Raw genomic sequence first — 17,295 nt, 5'->3', positions numbered from 1 at the left:
AGGAAAGGACAAAAAAAATAGAAGTTTCTCAACCTCAGCACTACTGACATTTTGAGCCAGATCAATCATTGTTGCAGGACTGTCCTGTGCATTGTAGGATGGTTAGCAGCAACCCACACCTCCACCCACTAGCCAGCAGCATCTCCTAGTTGTGACAATCAAAAAGGTCTCCAGACATTGCCAAATTGTCCCCTGGGGCAAAATCTCCAACTGTTGAAACCACTGAATTAGGAAAAAATGGTCAAATAAACAGAAAGTGACACATCCATTAACCAGTGGTCATGTAACGAATTTTCTCAAAGCATAAATTCTCAGCTCAGGCCCCGGTCCCTTCAAACCTGTAACAGGGAGGGGAAGGCCTAATTATTTCAGTTGAGACCATCAAAAACCCTTCATCTGCCAGAAGTGCTAGAAAAGACTGTTTGGCAGCCAAGCCAGTGACGCTCTGCATGGCAGTGCACACATCACAGCAAGCAGGGCATCATACTCAGCCTTTGAAGACATTCCTTTTAAGTTAACCTCCCCTCCAACTAAACTTTTTCCAAATCTTTTCCTGCCATTTGGAACTTGAGTGATTCTCAACTGAACAGGCCTATATATACGAGGTGCAGATGGCAGCAGTTACGGCCCTCACCAGATGCTGCAGCCTCTAATTTGATTGAAAGGATATAATTAGACAACAGAAACACTTTAATGAAAGAGCAAAACATGGAGGGAGGCAAGGATTGAAGGCCCTTAACTGATGCCAAAAGCACCCACCAGTAACAGAAGCTTTGAGTCTGGGGAAAGAGAAGGGGAAAGCCCCTTAAAAGGACAGTCCCCATCCTGTTTATTTCCCCATAGACATGGGAATAGGGATTTTATTATTGTAGATTTCCATTGTATTTTATGTGGGAACAATCTGATTAAAACCAGAAGAGTCTTCGGGAGAACATCAAAGAAAAACAAATATGTGTTCTGTGGTCATTATTAAAAATATTTTTACCAGCCCAATAATTTCTTTGAAGATTCATTTTTATAGATTGAACAGCAGCAAGTAATTTACATACTGTGGCGGGATTGGTTAACAATCCCTACTATTCTAGAAGAGAACTACTTGGTTACCATGTTTTCATCCCATTTTAGGACACCGAGGGATGGGTACAGACATTTAATATATCTGTTTGGAAGTTATAAAGAAACCATGCAGAGTAGTCGCCTATGCTGCTAGCTACAACCATTTTGAATCAACTTTAAAAGTTGCCTCGGCTGTTTTTATTATTGTCTAGCTTTAAGAGTTATTTATGAAAAAAGATTAAAAAAAAAAAAGAAGAAGAGTCATTTCTGGTTGGAGTGTGAGTATACTGTTCTGGACCTAACCAAGAATCTAACCAAACTGAAAGAAATCCAGCCTTCAAAGTCTGCAGTTGCTAATGTGGTGTGACACTTGGGTTTGGAAATGGCTGCAGCCGCCTTAGCCTATGAGAAGCAGGGCTCCACCCTTGTGGTAAATTGAACAATAAAAGTTTAATGTTTTGGCTACTTGCCAGGGATTAAATCAGTGGCGAGAGAAACTAGAAGCTGGGCCCCAGCAGACAGGCAGCCCTATGAGGGTCCTGTTGTAACAGGAAGGGAGAAGGGCAACCTTAGATGAGAGGTGGTCTAAAAGCTCTTGGCTGCTGAGGTGCTTCTAAGCATCCTAGGATCGACTTCATTTCTCTTTAGACTCATACAAGTCCAGGCTATGGAGGTGTTTATCTAGAAAGATGATAAAAGAAAAAAAAAAGGCAGGGGCATTCCCTTAGAGAAGAAGGTTCTGCCGAGTGGCTCCTTGTAAGGAGGCTGGACAGTCTTCTGACATTCTTACAGTAGACGTTCTGCTTTTCCTGTTCAGTCCAAATCCAGGATAATTTCTCAGAAGGTGAGGTTTGGGTTGAAGAAGAACTGCCATCTCGGGAGGAAAAAACAGAGAAACCACAGACTGCTCCTTTAGATGAATATTTCCAGGTTCCAGCTGGAGTCTCAAGGTCAAACTGAATATGGAAGGAATGTCAGTCATTGCTTTCACCCATGCGAAGGCTGCACCATGAGCCAGTCAGAAACTAACCTGCCAAGTGGTGTCAGAGGGCTTGTAGAGATTTCACCTTGAGTAGGTAGTTTTCTAGGGGAAATATTCACTTCCTCTTACGTTGTCCACATTCAGGAGACAAAAACTCAAGCCAAAGCTCCAGATCCAAACTTCTGGCCTCTTTCAAGTGTTTTGCATTAACTGTTCCATGGTACAAGCACAATCAACTTGGTATGTTTGAATGTCTCATTTTGTTTTTTCAAAAATGCTTGAATAAAAACAAAATAATCAACCATGCTAAGCACATGGCTGTTTTTTAAAAGCCACTTTAAATATGGCAATAGAATCATGGGAATCAAAATCTACTGCTTGGGAAGTGACAGAATTTTTTTTTCCTGGCTATTTTTTCTGTCTCAGGGCTGGTGCCACCTGCTGCCTGGGCTTTACTCTGAGAAACGGATCTCTCATCAGTTTGTTCCAAGCCAACATCTGCAGGCACAGTTGAACAAACCATGGGCCAGTTCCAAGGCAGGCACTCTTTTCTTTGTGTAGTGCACACAGAACCACAATGAATTTCTCTTTAAAGCATTTTTTAAAGCAAAGTGTAAAGATCCATATATATATATGTACATGTATATATATTATGTATATGTGCATGAACTTTCCCCATACATACTTTTTTTTTTTTTAAAGATTTTAATTTATTTCTCCCTGCCTCATTGTGCTTGCTATATACTTGTCTTCTTTTTAGGAGGCACCACGAACAAAACCCAGCGCCTCCCATGTGGGAGGGAAGCACCTAATTGCTTGAGCCACCCCCACTCTGTTTCTTGTGTCTCTCATTGTGTTTCTGCGCTGTGTCCCTTGGTTGGGTCATTTCACTGTGTCACCTTGTTGCGTCAGCTCACCATCTTGCTTGTCTTCTCTAGGAGGCACAGGAACTCAAACCCAGGACCTCCTTTGTGGTAGGTGGGAGCCCAGCTGCTGGAGCCACATCCACTTCCCTTTAAAAGTTAGTTCACAGTAAAAGTAAAAGGTTCATTCATTCACTGAATCAGACCTCTCGGACACCTTTCCAGACCAGTGAATGCTGGAAATAATTAGGACATATGGAACTAGAGAGGGATTGGCAAAGTACAGCCTGTGGGCCATATCTGGCCTACTATCTATTTTTATACATCCCATGCGAACTAAGAATGGTTTTTAAATGTTTTTAATGTTTGAAAAAAATCAAAAGGATATTTTGTGACATGAAAATTGAATGAAATTCAAATTTCAGTTATCCATACATAAAGTTTTATTGGAACACAGCCACGTCCATTCATTTATGTTTTGCCAGTGACTGCTTTTATGCTACAAGGGTAGAGTTGAGTAATTGCAACAGAGACTGTATGTGGCCCACAAAGTCCAAATTATTTACTATCTGGCCCTTTACAAAAAATATTTGCCAACCTCTATCCTAGAGCCTTAGGTGGCACTCCAGGCTCAAAAATTCTAAACTAAAGATGATATATTGCCCATCATCAAAAATCCTTAATCAGTATTTTGGGAAGCTTTTTAAAGCAATGCATTTTATCTTAAACATTTATTGCTTTGCATCCAACTAGGCTAAACCATGGCAGTGTATCAGTAATATGTATACTGGGTACACCAACTTGCTGTCTGATAGTTGGGCACTTTAATGGAACTCTTCCTAGCTTTAGGCTTTATAAAAAGGCTCACTGCACATCTCAAACATTTATGCAGTTTTGTCTAGGAACCATAACAAGTTTTCACAAAAGCATCAACATCCTTTGATACTAGATCACAACCATGTTTCTTAAAATTCTCAAAGCATAAAAGTAACTGCTATACATGCTAGTCCACTCCTCTCAGTCCCCGCTTTGCAGACAGGTGGTCTGTTGGCATTAAGGAAAAAGGGCAAGGATAAGTTTCACTGCTAACTTAACACATACATTTTCTGGCAAGACATACTATTGATTTTTAAAAAAAAAAAAAGATTTATTTTTTTATTTATTTCTCTCCCCTTCCCCTCCCCCGCAATTGTCTGTTCTCTGGGTCTATTTGCTGTGTCTTCTTCTGTGTCTGCTTCTGTTGTTGTCAGCGGCACTGGAATCTGTGTTTCTTTTTGTTGTGTCATCTTGTGTGTCAGTTCTCCGTGTGTGGGGCGCCATTCATGGGCAGGCTGCACTTTCTTTTGCGCTGGGCGGCTCTCCTTACGGGGCGCACTCCTTGCGCATGGGGCTCCCCTACGTGGGGGACACCCCTGTGTGGCACGGCACTCTTTGCGTGCATCAGCACTGCACATGGGCTAGCTGCACACGGGTCAAGGAGGCCCAGGGTTTGAACCACGGACCTCCCATGTGGTAGATGGATGCCCTATCCACTGGGCCAAGTCCGCTACCTACATACTATTGATTGATATGAAGAATGTGAAATGAGGAGTTGAACATGAATGAACAGCAACTATAAAAAGTTGTTCACGGGAAGCGGATGTGGCTCAACAAGTTGGGCGCCCGCCTAGCACATGGGAGGTCCCAGTTCGGGTCCAGGTCCCTCCTAAAGAAGAGAGGCAGATGCCACACCCACTACAATGAGCAGATGCCACAAGTCAGCAGACACCACAGCCTGTGAGGAGCCGATGTGGCTCAAGCCGTTGGGCACTTGCCTCCCATGTGGGAGGTCCTGGGTTCAGTTCCCAGTGTCTCCTAGAATAGGCAAGCAAACAAGGAGCAGACAGACAAGAGAACCATCTGAGGGAGGCAGGGGGATAAATTTTTAAAATAAATAAAAAAGTTGTTCAGAGCAAATGTAATCTGAGTTGAGAAACCCTGTTGATGCACACCTGATAGTCCCCAAATGTAGTGAAACACCCAAGCAGGTGACTGCCTCAGGCAACTGAAGTGGCCAAAGTCCACCCAGCCTTCTCTGCTCTTCCCACCTCTCAGCTCTCCCACCGAGGTCTTAAATTCTAGATGGGGAACTACTAAGGGGAGCCCATCAGCTCCTCCTTGAGATGGAGTCGAGATTCTGCCAGTAACTTCTATCTTCCTCCTTATCAGCTGTGAAGAAAGGGAGAGAATCTCCTAGGAAGAATGGAGAGGAGAAGGGAGCTAATTTGGGGTTGGCTATACACTCTAATTAAAAGGAGTACTGATGCGGAATGAGCTAACTGTTTTTATAAAGTCAGCATTCAAAAATGCAAACCACCAGTAGTTTAAATATTATAAAACTGTGCATAATATAAATATCGAAATAATTTTTTCCATCCACAAAATTTTTGAGAAAATTACAGTATCAAAAGATATAAAATGGTAAGCTTGGCATATTCTGAGAGTAAATGTGTTTTTTATTGGAAAGGATTTTAAAAATTAGTGGGTAGGCTCTACACAGGATGTGATGCTGAAGACCATGTGGTATCTCCTCAAAAACTTTCTGGAACTAGAAAGGAAAAGTCACAAACACCAATGTACTAAGCTGGTAGGAAACTGAGCTGGCGAGGCTCAGTGAATTGAGAACTTGGGCCAGTTTTGACAAATCATTTCACAACCGTTATTTATCTGCCCCTACTCTAGATTACTAAATAAAAGTACTCCAAGGTTTGAGGTTCGAAATAAACAAGAGCTGCTGCATTTGTCCCTTCCTGGCAAAGCAAAGGTGCCTGAGGAGAGGATGCCACCTTCCTAACAAGCGTAAGCACAGAGTTGGCTTGCTTACTGCTTTTCAGAACTATTACTCTGCCCTTTCCAGAAGAGGAATCAGTCTATTTCCACTCATATTTCTCTCTCCTAGAGGACATTAAACCCTGACCACACAGATGGCAAAGTGGAGCTAAGGGGTTACTAGGTTACAGTTATGTTGACATATCCTGGCTCTCAGAATGTCTCTCCCTCACTCCTTACATATGGCAAAAAGTAGAAGTGATCAAACTGTAAAAGTCCCACGAAGGCCTGTGAACACTCAGCAACCACTTCCTGAGCCTCAGGTTTATAGCACTTGGAGACCCTCATTCCACTGATCTAGAGCCAACCTTTACCTTTTACAGGGATTGATCAGACTGGAAGCTCACAGCATTCCCAGGGCAAATGAGGTATCTAGCACTTGAACCGTGAAGCACTATGAAAGGTATTATTTAAAGATGTTTACTGAGTATATTCTACATGCGGAAGCATTACCTGTAGCGGGTTTTTTAACCCTCACAGTTCCCTGCAAGGAACGCATTGTTAACCCTCCTATACAGATTCAGAGAGTTGGTGTATGGCCCAAAGTCACAGAGTTAAGTGTCAACAAGTCCTAGCTTTTTCAGTAATCCAAGCAATTCTGTAAACAAAGCAACTCTGGGTTTTCTTTCACCAGCAAAATCCTGTCTTTCCAACATCAGAGCCTGCGACTTTTTGGGTGGAGAACCCAGAGGCTGGTTTTCCTACTCTGGCAGACTGGTAATGAACACTTCCCTTCCTTTTTGAGAATGTCCAATGCTCAGCTCCCAAACAACCTGCCCAGGAACTAACTGGGCCAGACAACGCCCTCCTGCCTGCTCTTCACCTTGAAAGTTTTCTGCGGCGAGACAGGGGGTGCATGGAAGATCCAGAGATCATCCCCACCTCTGGAACACCTGGCCTCGGCCTTGGCCTGGGCAGCGGGTGACCCTGTTTAAAGCGGGGCTTAATGCGGCACCCTCAGGATGAGCACCCTCAGAGGTCGGTCCGCGAGAAGTTTCCCACCGGCTTCTTTTTCCTCTCTGGGCGGTCACTTGAAACGTGAAGTTCAAAGCGACCCTTGGAGGGGGTGGGGGGAGCGGGAGCGTCCCGCCGGGGTGCAGCGGGTCGTTCCAGGCTCCGGACCTGCCTCCTGTAGGGCTGGCAAATGAACTCGGATCTTCGCGAGGCAGAAGTTAGTGTCGGGTCCGGCGGGCGCAGCCAGGAAGGGGGGAGGGCGTTGAGGAAGAAGGGGCGTCGCGGAAGGGTTTGGGGAGGGGTCCCGGGTCCTGAGGAGGGGGTGGGGGGAACCTGCCGGGTCCAAGGGCCGTCGCTGAGGGGCTTAAGGAGGAGGAACCGGTCCGGAAGCTGCTGTTGAGGAGCTTGGCGACAGGCTCCGGGGTCCTGAGGCAAAAGGGCCAGCCGGGCCCGGGGGGCGTCGCCGCGGGGCTTGGAGAGGGGGTTCCCGGGGGTTGCTGAGGCGAGGGAGGGTTGGGTCCCCCGGGTGGGCAGGACCGGTTGCCCCTCCGGCGGGACCCGCGCAGGGCGAGCGCCGGGGGTCGCTCACTTACCCGTGCCGGGGCTGAGGCCGGGGCCGAGCGCGGGCCGGGCCGCCAGCGTGAGCGCGGCGGCGGAGAGCAGGGCGAGGCGGGCGGCGGGCGGCGCCATGGGCCGTCAGTGCGGGACCCCGGGTCGCGGCCCGGGGTAGAGGGGGCAGCGCTGGGAGCCGGGGGCGGCCATGGGAGCAGGACGCGGGGCCCGGGGATGGCCCCGCCCCGCTTCCCGGCGGCCCCGCCCCGGCCCGGCCCGCCCTCCTCAGCGCCGCCGCCGCCACCCCGGCCGCCGGGGCCCGCCCGGCTCCGCCGCCAGGCCCGAGGGGCGGAGCCCACTGCGCACGCCCGGCACGCCCCGCCCACGCGCCGCGCCTGCCACTCACGCGCCGGGCCCCGCCCACGTCCTGCCCCTGGACCCGCCCCGCGAGGCGCCCCATTGGGCCGATAGGGGGCGGGGCCAACAGGTGAGGGGCGGGGTCCGGGGCCCCACCTCCGAGTCCCCACCGGCAGGTTTGGCCCGGCTGCAGCGGGCCGAGCGCCCGGTGACGCCTGCTCATTGGGGTCGTGACCCACACGCAGGCTCAACCACAGCAGTAATAATCAGAACAGCAATCTGCAAACCGCTGTTCCCTGCTTGGTTCATCCGAGTGGTTAGAAAATGGGGGCTCCGGAGTCAGCCTGTCGGGGTTCATGGCCTACTCGGTCACCCGGGAGACCTTGGGCAGGTTTAAAGGGAAAAAGCGTCTCTGAACCTCGGTTTTCTCATCCGTAAGCGGCTACACTAAATGAGACAATGCGTGGAAGCTCCTCGCGCTGTGCCTGTCCTAGGAGCTCAGGCCACGTTGAGTTCCTTTCTCCATCCCAGTTCTTGCCCCCATAAAGGAGGCAGCATGCTGAGCCTAGGTCACCGGCGCACGTTTCCTCGTCTCCTCCAACACCAGTCATCTGTAAAATGGGAACAATAAAAGGGCTTCACAGGAGTGGATGAGCTAGAAGCTAGTGTAAAGCGCCTGACACAGAAAAAGGAAACGGACAGGGCAATGACCTGTATCTTACAGATGGGGAAACTGAGGCCCAGAGAGCAGGTGGCTCGCTCAAGTCCTCGGCCCCCACGTGGCAGGCCCTCTCTCGCCCCCTCTCCCCGCCAGGCCTCCCTGCGGTGGGTGGTGGGCCTCGCGCCTCCCCCTCATTCCGGGAGGCAGAGGGGGTTTTCCTGGGGCTCCCGCCTGAAGCGCCGCGGTGACGCCCGCCCGGCGGGGCAGGTCCGGGCGGCGCGCCCAGTGCTTTCAAGTCCCGGTCCCCGGCCGGCAAGTGCGGGCCTGCGCGCGGCGGGGCGGCGGGAGCGTCTGGCCTCGTGTGCGGACTCGCTGCGCCCAGAGCGGGGTGCGGTGGGCGGGGCCCCACCGGCTACCCGGCATTTCTTGGGCTACTCGGGCCCTGGAGCCGCCAGGTCCCCGCCTCCCGGAGCCCCCACCCTCCCCCGCCGCTCCCAACCCCCATCCCCGCGCTGCCCCCGGCCCGGCCCAAAGGGAGCAGCTCCCTACCTCCCGCGGGGCTTCTCAGTCTCAGTCCCTCTCCACCCACACGACCCAGCTTCCCCAGCTTCGTGGCAAGAAGAGTCTTGCTCATCACTGTTTCCACTGTGTCACTCCCGAGTTCGAGCATCCGCTGGGCTCCTCGTTGGAGCGCGAGAACATCCCCTTTCCCAGCCCCGCCCCAGTCCCTGGGCACATCCCTTCTGCATCCCACCTCGGCGTCCCTTTCTCTTCTCCACCATTTTGGGACCTTCCTTGCCTCCAAAACCGTCTCCTCAGATAGAACCTGGGAACTCTTCCTCCCTGATTTGCACCCTCACAGGCAGAAGCAACTTCAAGGAGAATGAAAGACCATGTAGCTAAAACCCGCAACCCGAAGCAAGCACAACACAAAGGTGATTCTTCCCTCATTCAACAATGAGTGAGGCACATGCTGAGTGAGGAGGGCACAGCCACCAACAAGACGAGCCCATCCCTTCCTCTGGAATGTGTGGGGGTGAGGGACAACCAACTGGAAGATATATGAATTTCAAACAGCAAAAGCCTGGAGAAAGCCATCGACAAAGCAGGACCAAGCTCTCTACGGTTTCTTTCCTGATTCTTTTGCATTCAGAGTGAGAAATAGAAAGGGGCAGACTGGAGGTTCCAAAAGAACCTATATGCCCCCTCTCAGGGCACCCCGTCGGGCCTGTCCACACCTCACATTGGCCAGTCCTGCCCACACCCCTGCTGGGTGGGTACCAGCATTTTCTTCCATCTGTTTCTCTCCAGCCTGTGTGAAACGAAGTGACGTGCTCCCTGTTCAAAATTATTAAGAGTTTCAAGACGGCGGTGGCTGAGTACTAAACCAAGTGCCAAGCCCTTCTAACCACCATGACCTGTGTGACCATCCACCTATGAAGCTGGCCCTGTGTACAAATGAACTCAGAAATAAAGAGCCTGCAAGGCCCTGCCTCCACTAGCCACTGTAAGAAACGTCCCTCCAGCCTTCCTCGCCCCCTCCCCTTTTCCTGCACAAAGCCCAGCACAGGTGATGGAAAACCGTGCACAAGAGGCTAAAAATACAGCCAAGCATGTCTAGGTCACGGAGCTTAGTGGCTCAAGGTCTTTTGCTCAGTTATGTGGTCTGGGCACCTGGCAAGGAGCAGCCTGAGATATTCATTTCAATGCTTCACATGCCTGGGGCATTTAGTGGCTTTATTTCATGGAAAGAGTGAGGACACTGGCTGCAGCCCCTGGGCCGCCAGGGAGATGCTGATGACTGTCTGTCTGCTTGCGCTCTGCAGTCAGGCCCTTCGACTCCTCCCAGGGCTGCGGGATTTGCCAAGAAGCTGAGAGGCTTAATCTCATGGATTTGGGGTCACACTTGTATCTTGGAAACTCCAGGTAGGAGGCTCTCTCCTCAAAAATCAATCATGTTGTAGAGAGAGCACTGGATGAGGAGTCTGATTATAAATAACAATAGCAAAGATTTACTAAGAACTTTGCTAAGCTCTAGGCAATGTCCAGACCGTTGTCACATTTTACATAATCCTCCCAGCAAACCTCATACAGAGAGGTTAAATTACTGCCCAAAAGTCACACAGTGATGGAGCTGGGCTTTTGAACCCAGGCAGTAGGATTCCAGGCCTACACTTTAGACATTATGCTAAATTGCCTTTCTTGTGGGTTCTGTCAACAGTTTTCTACTGAGTGCTTCAGGGCCAGGGACAAGGGTGAGGAGAGTGAAGAACTGGCCTTAGGAGCAAAATTTAAGGGGATGCCAAAAAGCTTAGTAATCGAGAGATATAATATTTTAATCAGTGTTATTAAAATCTAAAGGAAAAAAAAGGGGGATATCTAAAAGAATGAAAAAATCTATGATGAACAAAATATCAGAGTTTTACACAAAGACAGGATCCTTTGATTTTTCCCTTTAGCCTAAGCTTCAGTATGGCTTGGTGCAGAACTGTAACTGATCCTATCTCCCTGAATTCTGGCTTGCTTAACTAGTGACGGAAAATTCAAGAGAAGCAGTAGTTTGCTTGCTCTGATGGTGGTGAAGGGAGAGAACTCGGTCTTTTTCTTTCTTTCTCTCTTTTTTAAACTTTCTAAAACAGCTTTATTAAGGTTTGAGAATTTAGTCTTGAACATGAGTTAGAGGTGTCTGACGGGTATCCAAGGTTTGGGTTGGAAATGAGAAGTGGGCGTCATCCACGCCAGGCAAGTAAGAAGGGGGTGGGGTGGGCAGGGCCCCATTATTTCCCAGGTGTGGCCCATAATAGCTGCATGTTCAACTCATGTGGTCCAGCTCTTTGGTCCTCGGAGCTTGCATCATGGTTAAGGAATCTTTTCAAATTCTCTCTCATCCCAAGTTTTTCTCTTCTTCCCTAAGCCTTCTGCATCACAAACCTAAGATATGTTCCTTTATGGGTATGGAAGTTTACTGCTTGGGTGACAAAAAAATAAAAATATCTTTTGAGGAAAATACAAACAACTAAATTCTACTAGAGTCAATATAAAATGATCCAATTTCTTCTTCATTAGCTGATTCTCCAGAAAGAGAATAGAAGCGGAGATAAACTAAAGAGAAGAAAGGTAGAAGGAAAGGAAAGGAAAAAAGGAAGAAGATTATAGGAGCTAAAAATACGGTGAGGAGAGCTTGGCTAAGCATCAAAGACAGGCAGATGTGTTTCCAAAGAGAAGCAGTGGTTTAGATATGTCAGGAAGCACAGTTCAAAATGATGGGTGGAAAATAAAGATTATTCAGACTGAGCCCAGCAGAATAAAAAAGCTTCATGGGAGAACGAAGCTAAGGAACAGCCCTTTCAGCAACATGGAAACCCTACTGCCCCAACCCCAAATTCTCTGGATCAGATGTTGGCACTAACAATGGAAACTCTTGCAATGGTTTTTGGGACCCTGTACTGAATAGATTCTTTCCATCTTGACTTTATAATTCTGAGCAAACGTTGATGGTTCACATTCCTTAGCATATCCTCAGGTAACCACTTCTCTTTCCATCTAATGAAGCATGGGATATTCTGGACACCTCTGACAGCCAAGGGGAAACCTAACCCCTGTAAATACACCTCTTCTGTGAGGTTGGTAAACCTGACAAATATTAACTGAAGATGTATCATGAGAAAAGAGATGCTGTGATACACAAGTCAGATCAGAATCATTCTCTGCCTCCAAGGGGCTCATTGCTTGGCCTCATTTGCACAAGAGAGACACACAACTAGGACCTGAGATGAAGGTCTATCAAGTATTGGGTATGTCACTCATATGTGTGCAACAGGGACTTAAGAAAAGTTCAGGAAATAAAACAAAGGGTCAGATGAGTGAATGAAGCAGATGTAGCTCAAGCATCTGCGTACCACATGGGAGGTCCCAGGTTCGATTCTCAGTGCCTCCTAAAGAAGAAAAGCAAGACAGCAAGCTGATATGATGGGCTAGTGTGGCTAGCTGACACAACAAGATGATGCAATGAAGAGACACAATGAGGAAACAATGAGAGACACAACAAGCAGCAAGCAGGGAGGAGAGGTGGCTCAAGCCAATGGGCATCTCCCTCTCACATGGGAGGTCCTGGGTTCAGTTTCCAGTGCCTCCTAAAAAGAAGACAAGCATACAATAAATGGACACAGAGAATAGACTGAAAATTTAAGCAATGGGGAATGGAGGGGGGAGAAGAAATAAACAAATTAAATCTTTTAAAAAAAAAGATCAGGAAAAAAAAAAAGAAAGGATCTTGAGTGAATGGACCACAATATTAATAACATTAATAAAAACACATGCACTGAACTCCCATTTCATCCTCACAATAATCCTGGCAATAGCACTATTACTATCTGCATTTCACAGTTGAGGAAGTTAAGATTCAAAGAAGTGAATTAACTTACCCATTAAGAGATGGATCTGGGAGGCAAAGTTGGGCAGACAAACTCCTAAGCCTGGAGAAAGTCTCATGACAAAGATAGGACTAGAGTTGGGTCAGATGTGATATTTGGATATCCCCCTCCCTGCTGAGAGACAAAGCATCACAGTGATGGCTAACAGGGAGGTGAAGAGCAAGGGCCATGGGGAACTTGAATAAATCCGGCCTTTGCTGGTTATTAGCTATTAGCTGTGGGACTTGGGGCATGGTTCTTGAGCAATTTGTGCCTCAGTTTCTCCACCTATGAAGTAAGGATGACCACAGTACTCAAGCATATAAGACTGTTGGTACCATTTCATGAGATGATGTAAGGTGCCTAGAACAGGGCCTGGCAATCAATAAATACTTATGAATTGTATTGAGGTAAGAGAAATAGCACAAGCTAAGGAACCCTGGTGAAATTAAGGAGTGGGTTCTAAGGAAGCTAAGGATTCCCTGTTCAGGCAGGCAGTCTGAGTTAATGTTGTGGGGAGAGAAAGAATTCCATCGAATTTGAAGGGTATGTATCAGCTGCCTGCAAGTGAACCGTTCTTTGATAAGAGATTCAAAGTGCTCCTTCAAGCTAGGGTAGTAACACTTGTCAGTGAGGAAAGAGTGTAGGAAAGTAAATACAGGTGATGATTCTGGACCAGAGGAGGTGTGGGAAAGTAAATCTCGAGATGGGGAAGGGAGAAGAGCTGCTCCTGTCATGTTTTTCTTGCCCAACGTTTCTCTTCTGTCTCTGAGACAGAGTGAGGGCAGACTAATTTTCAGGTGCCCTGAGAGCCTGGTGTCACCTTTCCGGGATTCACTGGCTTGGAAAGGATGCTTGCCTGCCTGGTCTCCAGACATTCGCAAACCCTTCCCAAAGACAAATGCTTTCCTACGCCCTGCTCTAAAACTGACCCACCTCTTGGGAGCTGAAGCCAGGGCTCGCTGCTGAATGGACCCCATTGTCCTCTGAAGACTCTATGGTTCCAGATGCTGTCGGGATTGGAGATGGTTCCACCACAGCCTGTCGTGCGGTCTGCCTGCAGGCTTTGATTCACTCCAGAGACAACACTCCAAAATTCAAACAGGCAGCACAGGCGATTCCAGGAGCTCCTGCCAGACTACTACTCTGTTTTTCCATCATTTTGCTCTCCTCCCCACCAGGAGAGAGCCTCCTTTGGCAATTTTGTGTATGAAAAATCAAAACTGCCAACAGGCCCAGCACCTGATAAGGAGAGAGGCATTGCCCAAGAGTTCCCAGGAAGTGGTGTCTTTGTTCTTGTTTCAAGTCCTTGACACCGCTAACAGCTCTAATTACTGCATTTGCCATGGGATGTAAAATAAAACCACATTCCAGAAACCATGTAGTCTCCCTGGGAGAGACATGCAGGGAGAGGTGCCCAGGGCTGCAGGAACGTGTTCTTTCATTTCTGGTCCCTAACCTTGGCAGCTATTCTGAGAATTTAACAGTACCTTCTTTATATGCACGGAGAAGCGCACTTTTGCACATGTAAGGATGCATCTACCTACCTGTATCCACAAATCTGGCCTGCACATTTGACAACATTTCCATACAAACCATGCTTTTTAAGAACTATAGGATCTTTGAAATCCACCTAAGCCGTTCTGGGGGGAAAATGAGGACTTCAGAAATTCCTGAGGGTTTACAGCAAAAGAGAACATCTTCCAACTTAATTTAACTATAAAACCTGATGATGTAACACCCACCCACACCCACATCACAAACCAAAGTGACATCACAAATACTAGAGATAATGGTTTAAGACTGCCAGCATGTGAGCCAAAATCTAAATAAACTGCAATTTGCCCATACATGACCAAGGCAGAGAAAGACAGGTGACTAGAATTATTAAAACAAAACAAAACAAAATCAAAAGAGAAAAAGGAAAAAAGAAAATACATATTTCTTCCCCCTACTAAACTAGCTAAAATAAAATTTAAGGCAACTGCAATATGGTAAGGTGATTTTATTTTTTTTTAGATGACATTTCTTAGAAAGCCAGGTCTCTTTAACTGTGTGATTCTAATCTATCCCAGTTGTTCTCTTGTTCTTGGCTATTCCCAGGAAATGGAGTCCAGCATCCTTTATGTTGTACTTTTGCGTTTATGGGTCCCAGCATGTATTTCGTATATATTCCTATATAGCGGCCTTTCTTGGCTCACAGTAATCTGGTTAAAGTGTGTTTGGCAGGACTTTACCTGCAGTCATTTCTGTATGGTGGCATAGTTGAGAAGTGACTATAACTTAGAGTGACCCTGTCTCAGATCCCTTCCTGCCACTGATGCCCTTATCTTCCCGCAGACAGGAATTGTCTTCGATTCCTTCCTAACAATGTTCCCTGAAGCCCTGCTTCTCTCCCTACCTGCTATCTCCTCCAAGAGCCTGGATATTGCTATGACCTTGTGAAGTTACCATCTCTTCTCTCGCCACAAAAGGTTTTGGTGGAGTAGAGAGGACATGTTCTAAGATTTCTAAGAGCTGGGTGGAAGGAATAGTCTATAAGAGAGATGCTAATACTTTGCCTCCAAAGTAAACCTTCTAATCCCTGCTTGAGAACTGGTCTTGTTTTATCCGCCCCTCCTTTCCTCTTTTAATTTTAGCATCCCATCTGTGTGAGACGAGACCCCAGCATCCCCACCTATGGACTCCGACAATCCATCTTACTGAATACCAGGCTTCAGGATTGCTATGTGGACTCACCAGCTCTCACCAACATATGGATGGCGAGGATGAGTGCAAAGCAGAATGTCAATGCCCCAGCTCCAGGTATCACTTCTTCTTGGGAGGTTGTAAAGAACCCATTGATTACCGGTTCATTCTCTCTGGTTAAGCTTGTGCTCAGGCGACAACTGAGGGATAAATGCTGCCCAATGCCCCACAAGTTTGGAGATGCAAACGCCCCGAAGAGATTAAAGCCCAAGGACAATTCTGCAATGAAAGCCACCCGGCGGGGCAGGATAAGAAACTCCATCAGTTCCATGAGCAAGGGGACAACTGGGCAGTTGCCAGGCTCACCCAAACGCAGGAGGTCTGCAGGAGGCATCAGCAAGGTAGATGGTGGCCAGTGGTGGAGAAAATGTGATGAGGGGGGGAGAGGGGAAAAGTAAAGCTAGAGGATATGGAAAGACGAATGCTTAACAGATTTATACCAAGCAAAGGAAATCCTAAAGTTAAAGACAGGCTGGAGTGGGGTGGCCCAGCACGATATAGTAGAGACAGCTCTGGATCTGAGGTCATGCTTTTTACACTCTGCCTAGTTCTACTGAAGAATGAGGCGGCTTTCTTAAACACAGACAAAAAGAGCTTGGTATGGAGGGAGAAGTAAGGGTGGGATAGAAAGTTAAAGGCTGGAAGGGAGATGATGAGTTAGCACACACATATGCACACGAGCCAGAGGTGAGCCACACATCTGGCTGTGAACTTGCAAGGGTTGATAGTGGCATCTGGGGGCCTGATCTGAGTCCAGCTCCATCACTCCATGGAGGCCAGCAGAGCTCAGAGTGAGGTTCAAATCCCGGTTCTATGATCTGAGGATGACCTTGGGCTGAATCTCTTCCTGACTTGATTTTATCTCCCGTAAAGTGGGGATAATGGTCTTTCCCTCATAGGGCTTTATAAGGATTAAATAATCCATGCAAAAGACTTTTGGACAGAATAAATGTTTAGGCTTGTGCAAGGCATTCAATACATGGTAGCTGGGAGCTGTGGTTATGAACCTGGCTGCATGGCCTTGGGCAAATCACCTTCAACTTCCTTGCCTTTAAAGCTGTCCTGCCAATCTTACAGGAGTACAGGGGATGCATGAGGCGGTATAAATGAAGGGACTCAGTATACCAGAACACACCACACAAATGTTGGTTGTTGCCGAAACCAAGACTCTAGGACACAAATCCCAGCTGATTATTTTGATCTCCCTTCTCAAGTTTTAGCTTTGAATTCTCTTCTTTCTTCCTGGCTAGAGTAAAGAAAGTTCAAAGGAGAAAAAAGTGACAGTCTGCCAAGATCTTGAGGACAGATATGCCGAACACGTGGCTGCCACCCAAACACTACCCTGGGACAGTGGGGCAGCAGTCAGAAAGCGCCAAGCACTGCTTCCCGAAGCCAGAAAGAGACTGCAGTTGTCGGAAGACGCTCTCACCATCCACGGCCTCCCCACGGAGGGTTACCGGGCTCTGTACCACGCTGTGGTTGAGCCAATGCTGTGGAATCCTTCAGGGACCCCTAAGAGGTACAGCCTAGAGCTGGGCAAGGCCATTAAACAAAAGCTCTGGGAGGCTCTGTGCAGCCACGGTGCCACCCCTGAAGGTGCTCAAAAGAACCTGTCGCTGAGCAGGAAGCGGCTGCGTGTCAGTGAGGAGCCGGTGCCAAAGAAATGGCCCAAGTTAAAGAGTAAGAAATAGAAACAGGAACTCACAGGATTAGGATATTCTCTGCTAGATATCTGAAAAATAAATACCACTTTGCACCTTCCACATAATCTCAGAGTGCTTTGCAAGTTAGTAACTATCCTCCCAGGGAACCAAACAGATAACCCCTCCCCACTTTCCTGAT

At 47.8% G+C, this 17,295-nt stretch overlaps 2 protein-coding genes across 4 annotated transcripts in view; one reads left to right on the top strand and one right to left on the bottom strand.

Annotated features, from left to right (window-relative positions):
• Nucleotides 1-7,562, bottom strand: part of KREMEN1 (kringle containing transmembrane protein 1) — an 83,970-nt gene extending 76,408 nt beyond the window's left edge. Inside the window, exon 1 of one of the 3 annotated variants that reach the window (XM_058281583.2) lies at nt 7,317-7,562. In XM_058281583.2, coding sequence (XP_058137566.1) covers nt 7,317-7,413 — 97 coding nt within the window. In that variant the 5' untranslated portion in view covers nt 7,414-7,562. The remainder of the gene's footprint in view (nt 1-7,316) is intronic. The other 2 variants (XM_058281584.2, XM_058281582.2) reach the window with 2 other exon arrangements.
• A 7,053-nt stretch (nt 7,563-14,615) lies between these two features.
• Nucleotides 14,616-17,227, top strand: C19H22orf31 (chromosome 19 C22orf31 homolog). The gene is made up of 3 exons (XM_058281585.2): nt 14,616-14,699; nt 15,345-15,794; nt 16,704-17,227. Exons 1-3 carry the CDS (start codon nt 14,697-14,699, stop codon nt 17,142-17,144), a joined length of 894 nt encoding a protein of 297 aa, XP_058137568.1. The 5' UTR covers nt 14,616-14,696; the 3' UTR covers nt 17,145-17,227.
• The last annotated feature ends 68 nt before the right edge of the window (nt 17,228-17,295 follow it).

Source organism: Dasypus novemcinctus, chromosome 19 (genome assembly GCF_030445035.2).
Source record: "Dasypus novemcinctus isolate mDasNov1 chromosome 19, mDasNov1.1.hap2, whole genome shotgun sequence".
Classification (NCBI taxonomy): Eukaryota; Metazoa; Chordata; class Mammalia; order Cingulata; family Dasypodidae; genus Dasypus; species Dasypus novemcinctus.
The sequence above is the reverse complement of the archived record's forward strand: the minus strand, read 5'-3'. Positions and strand labels throughout refer to the sequence as shown.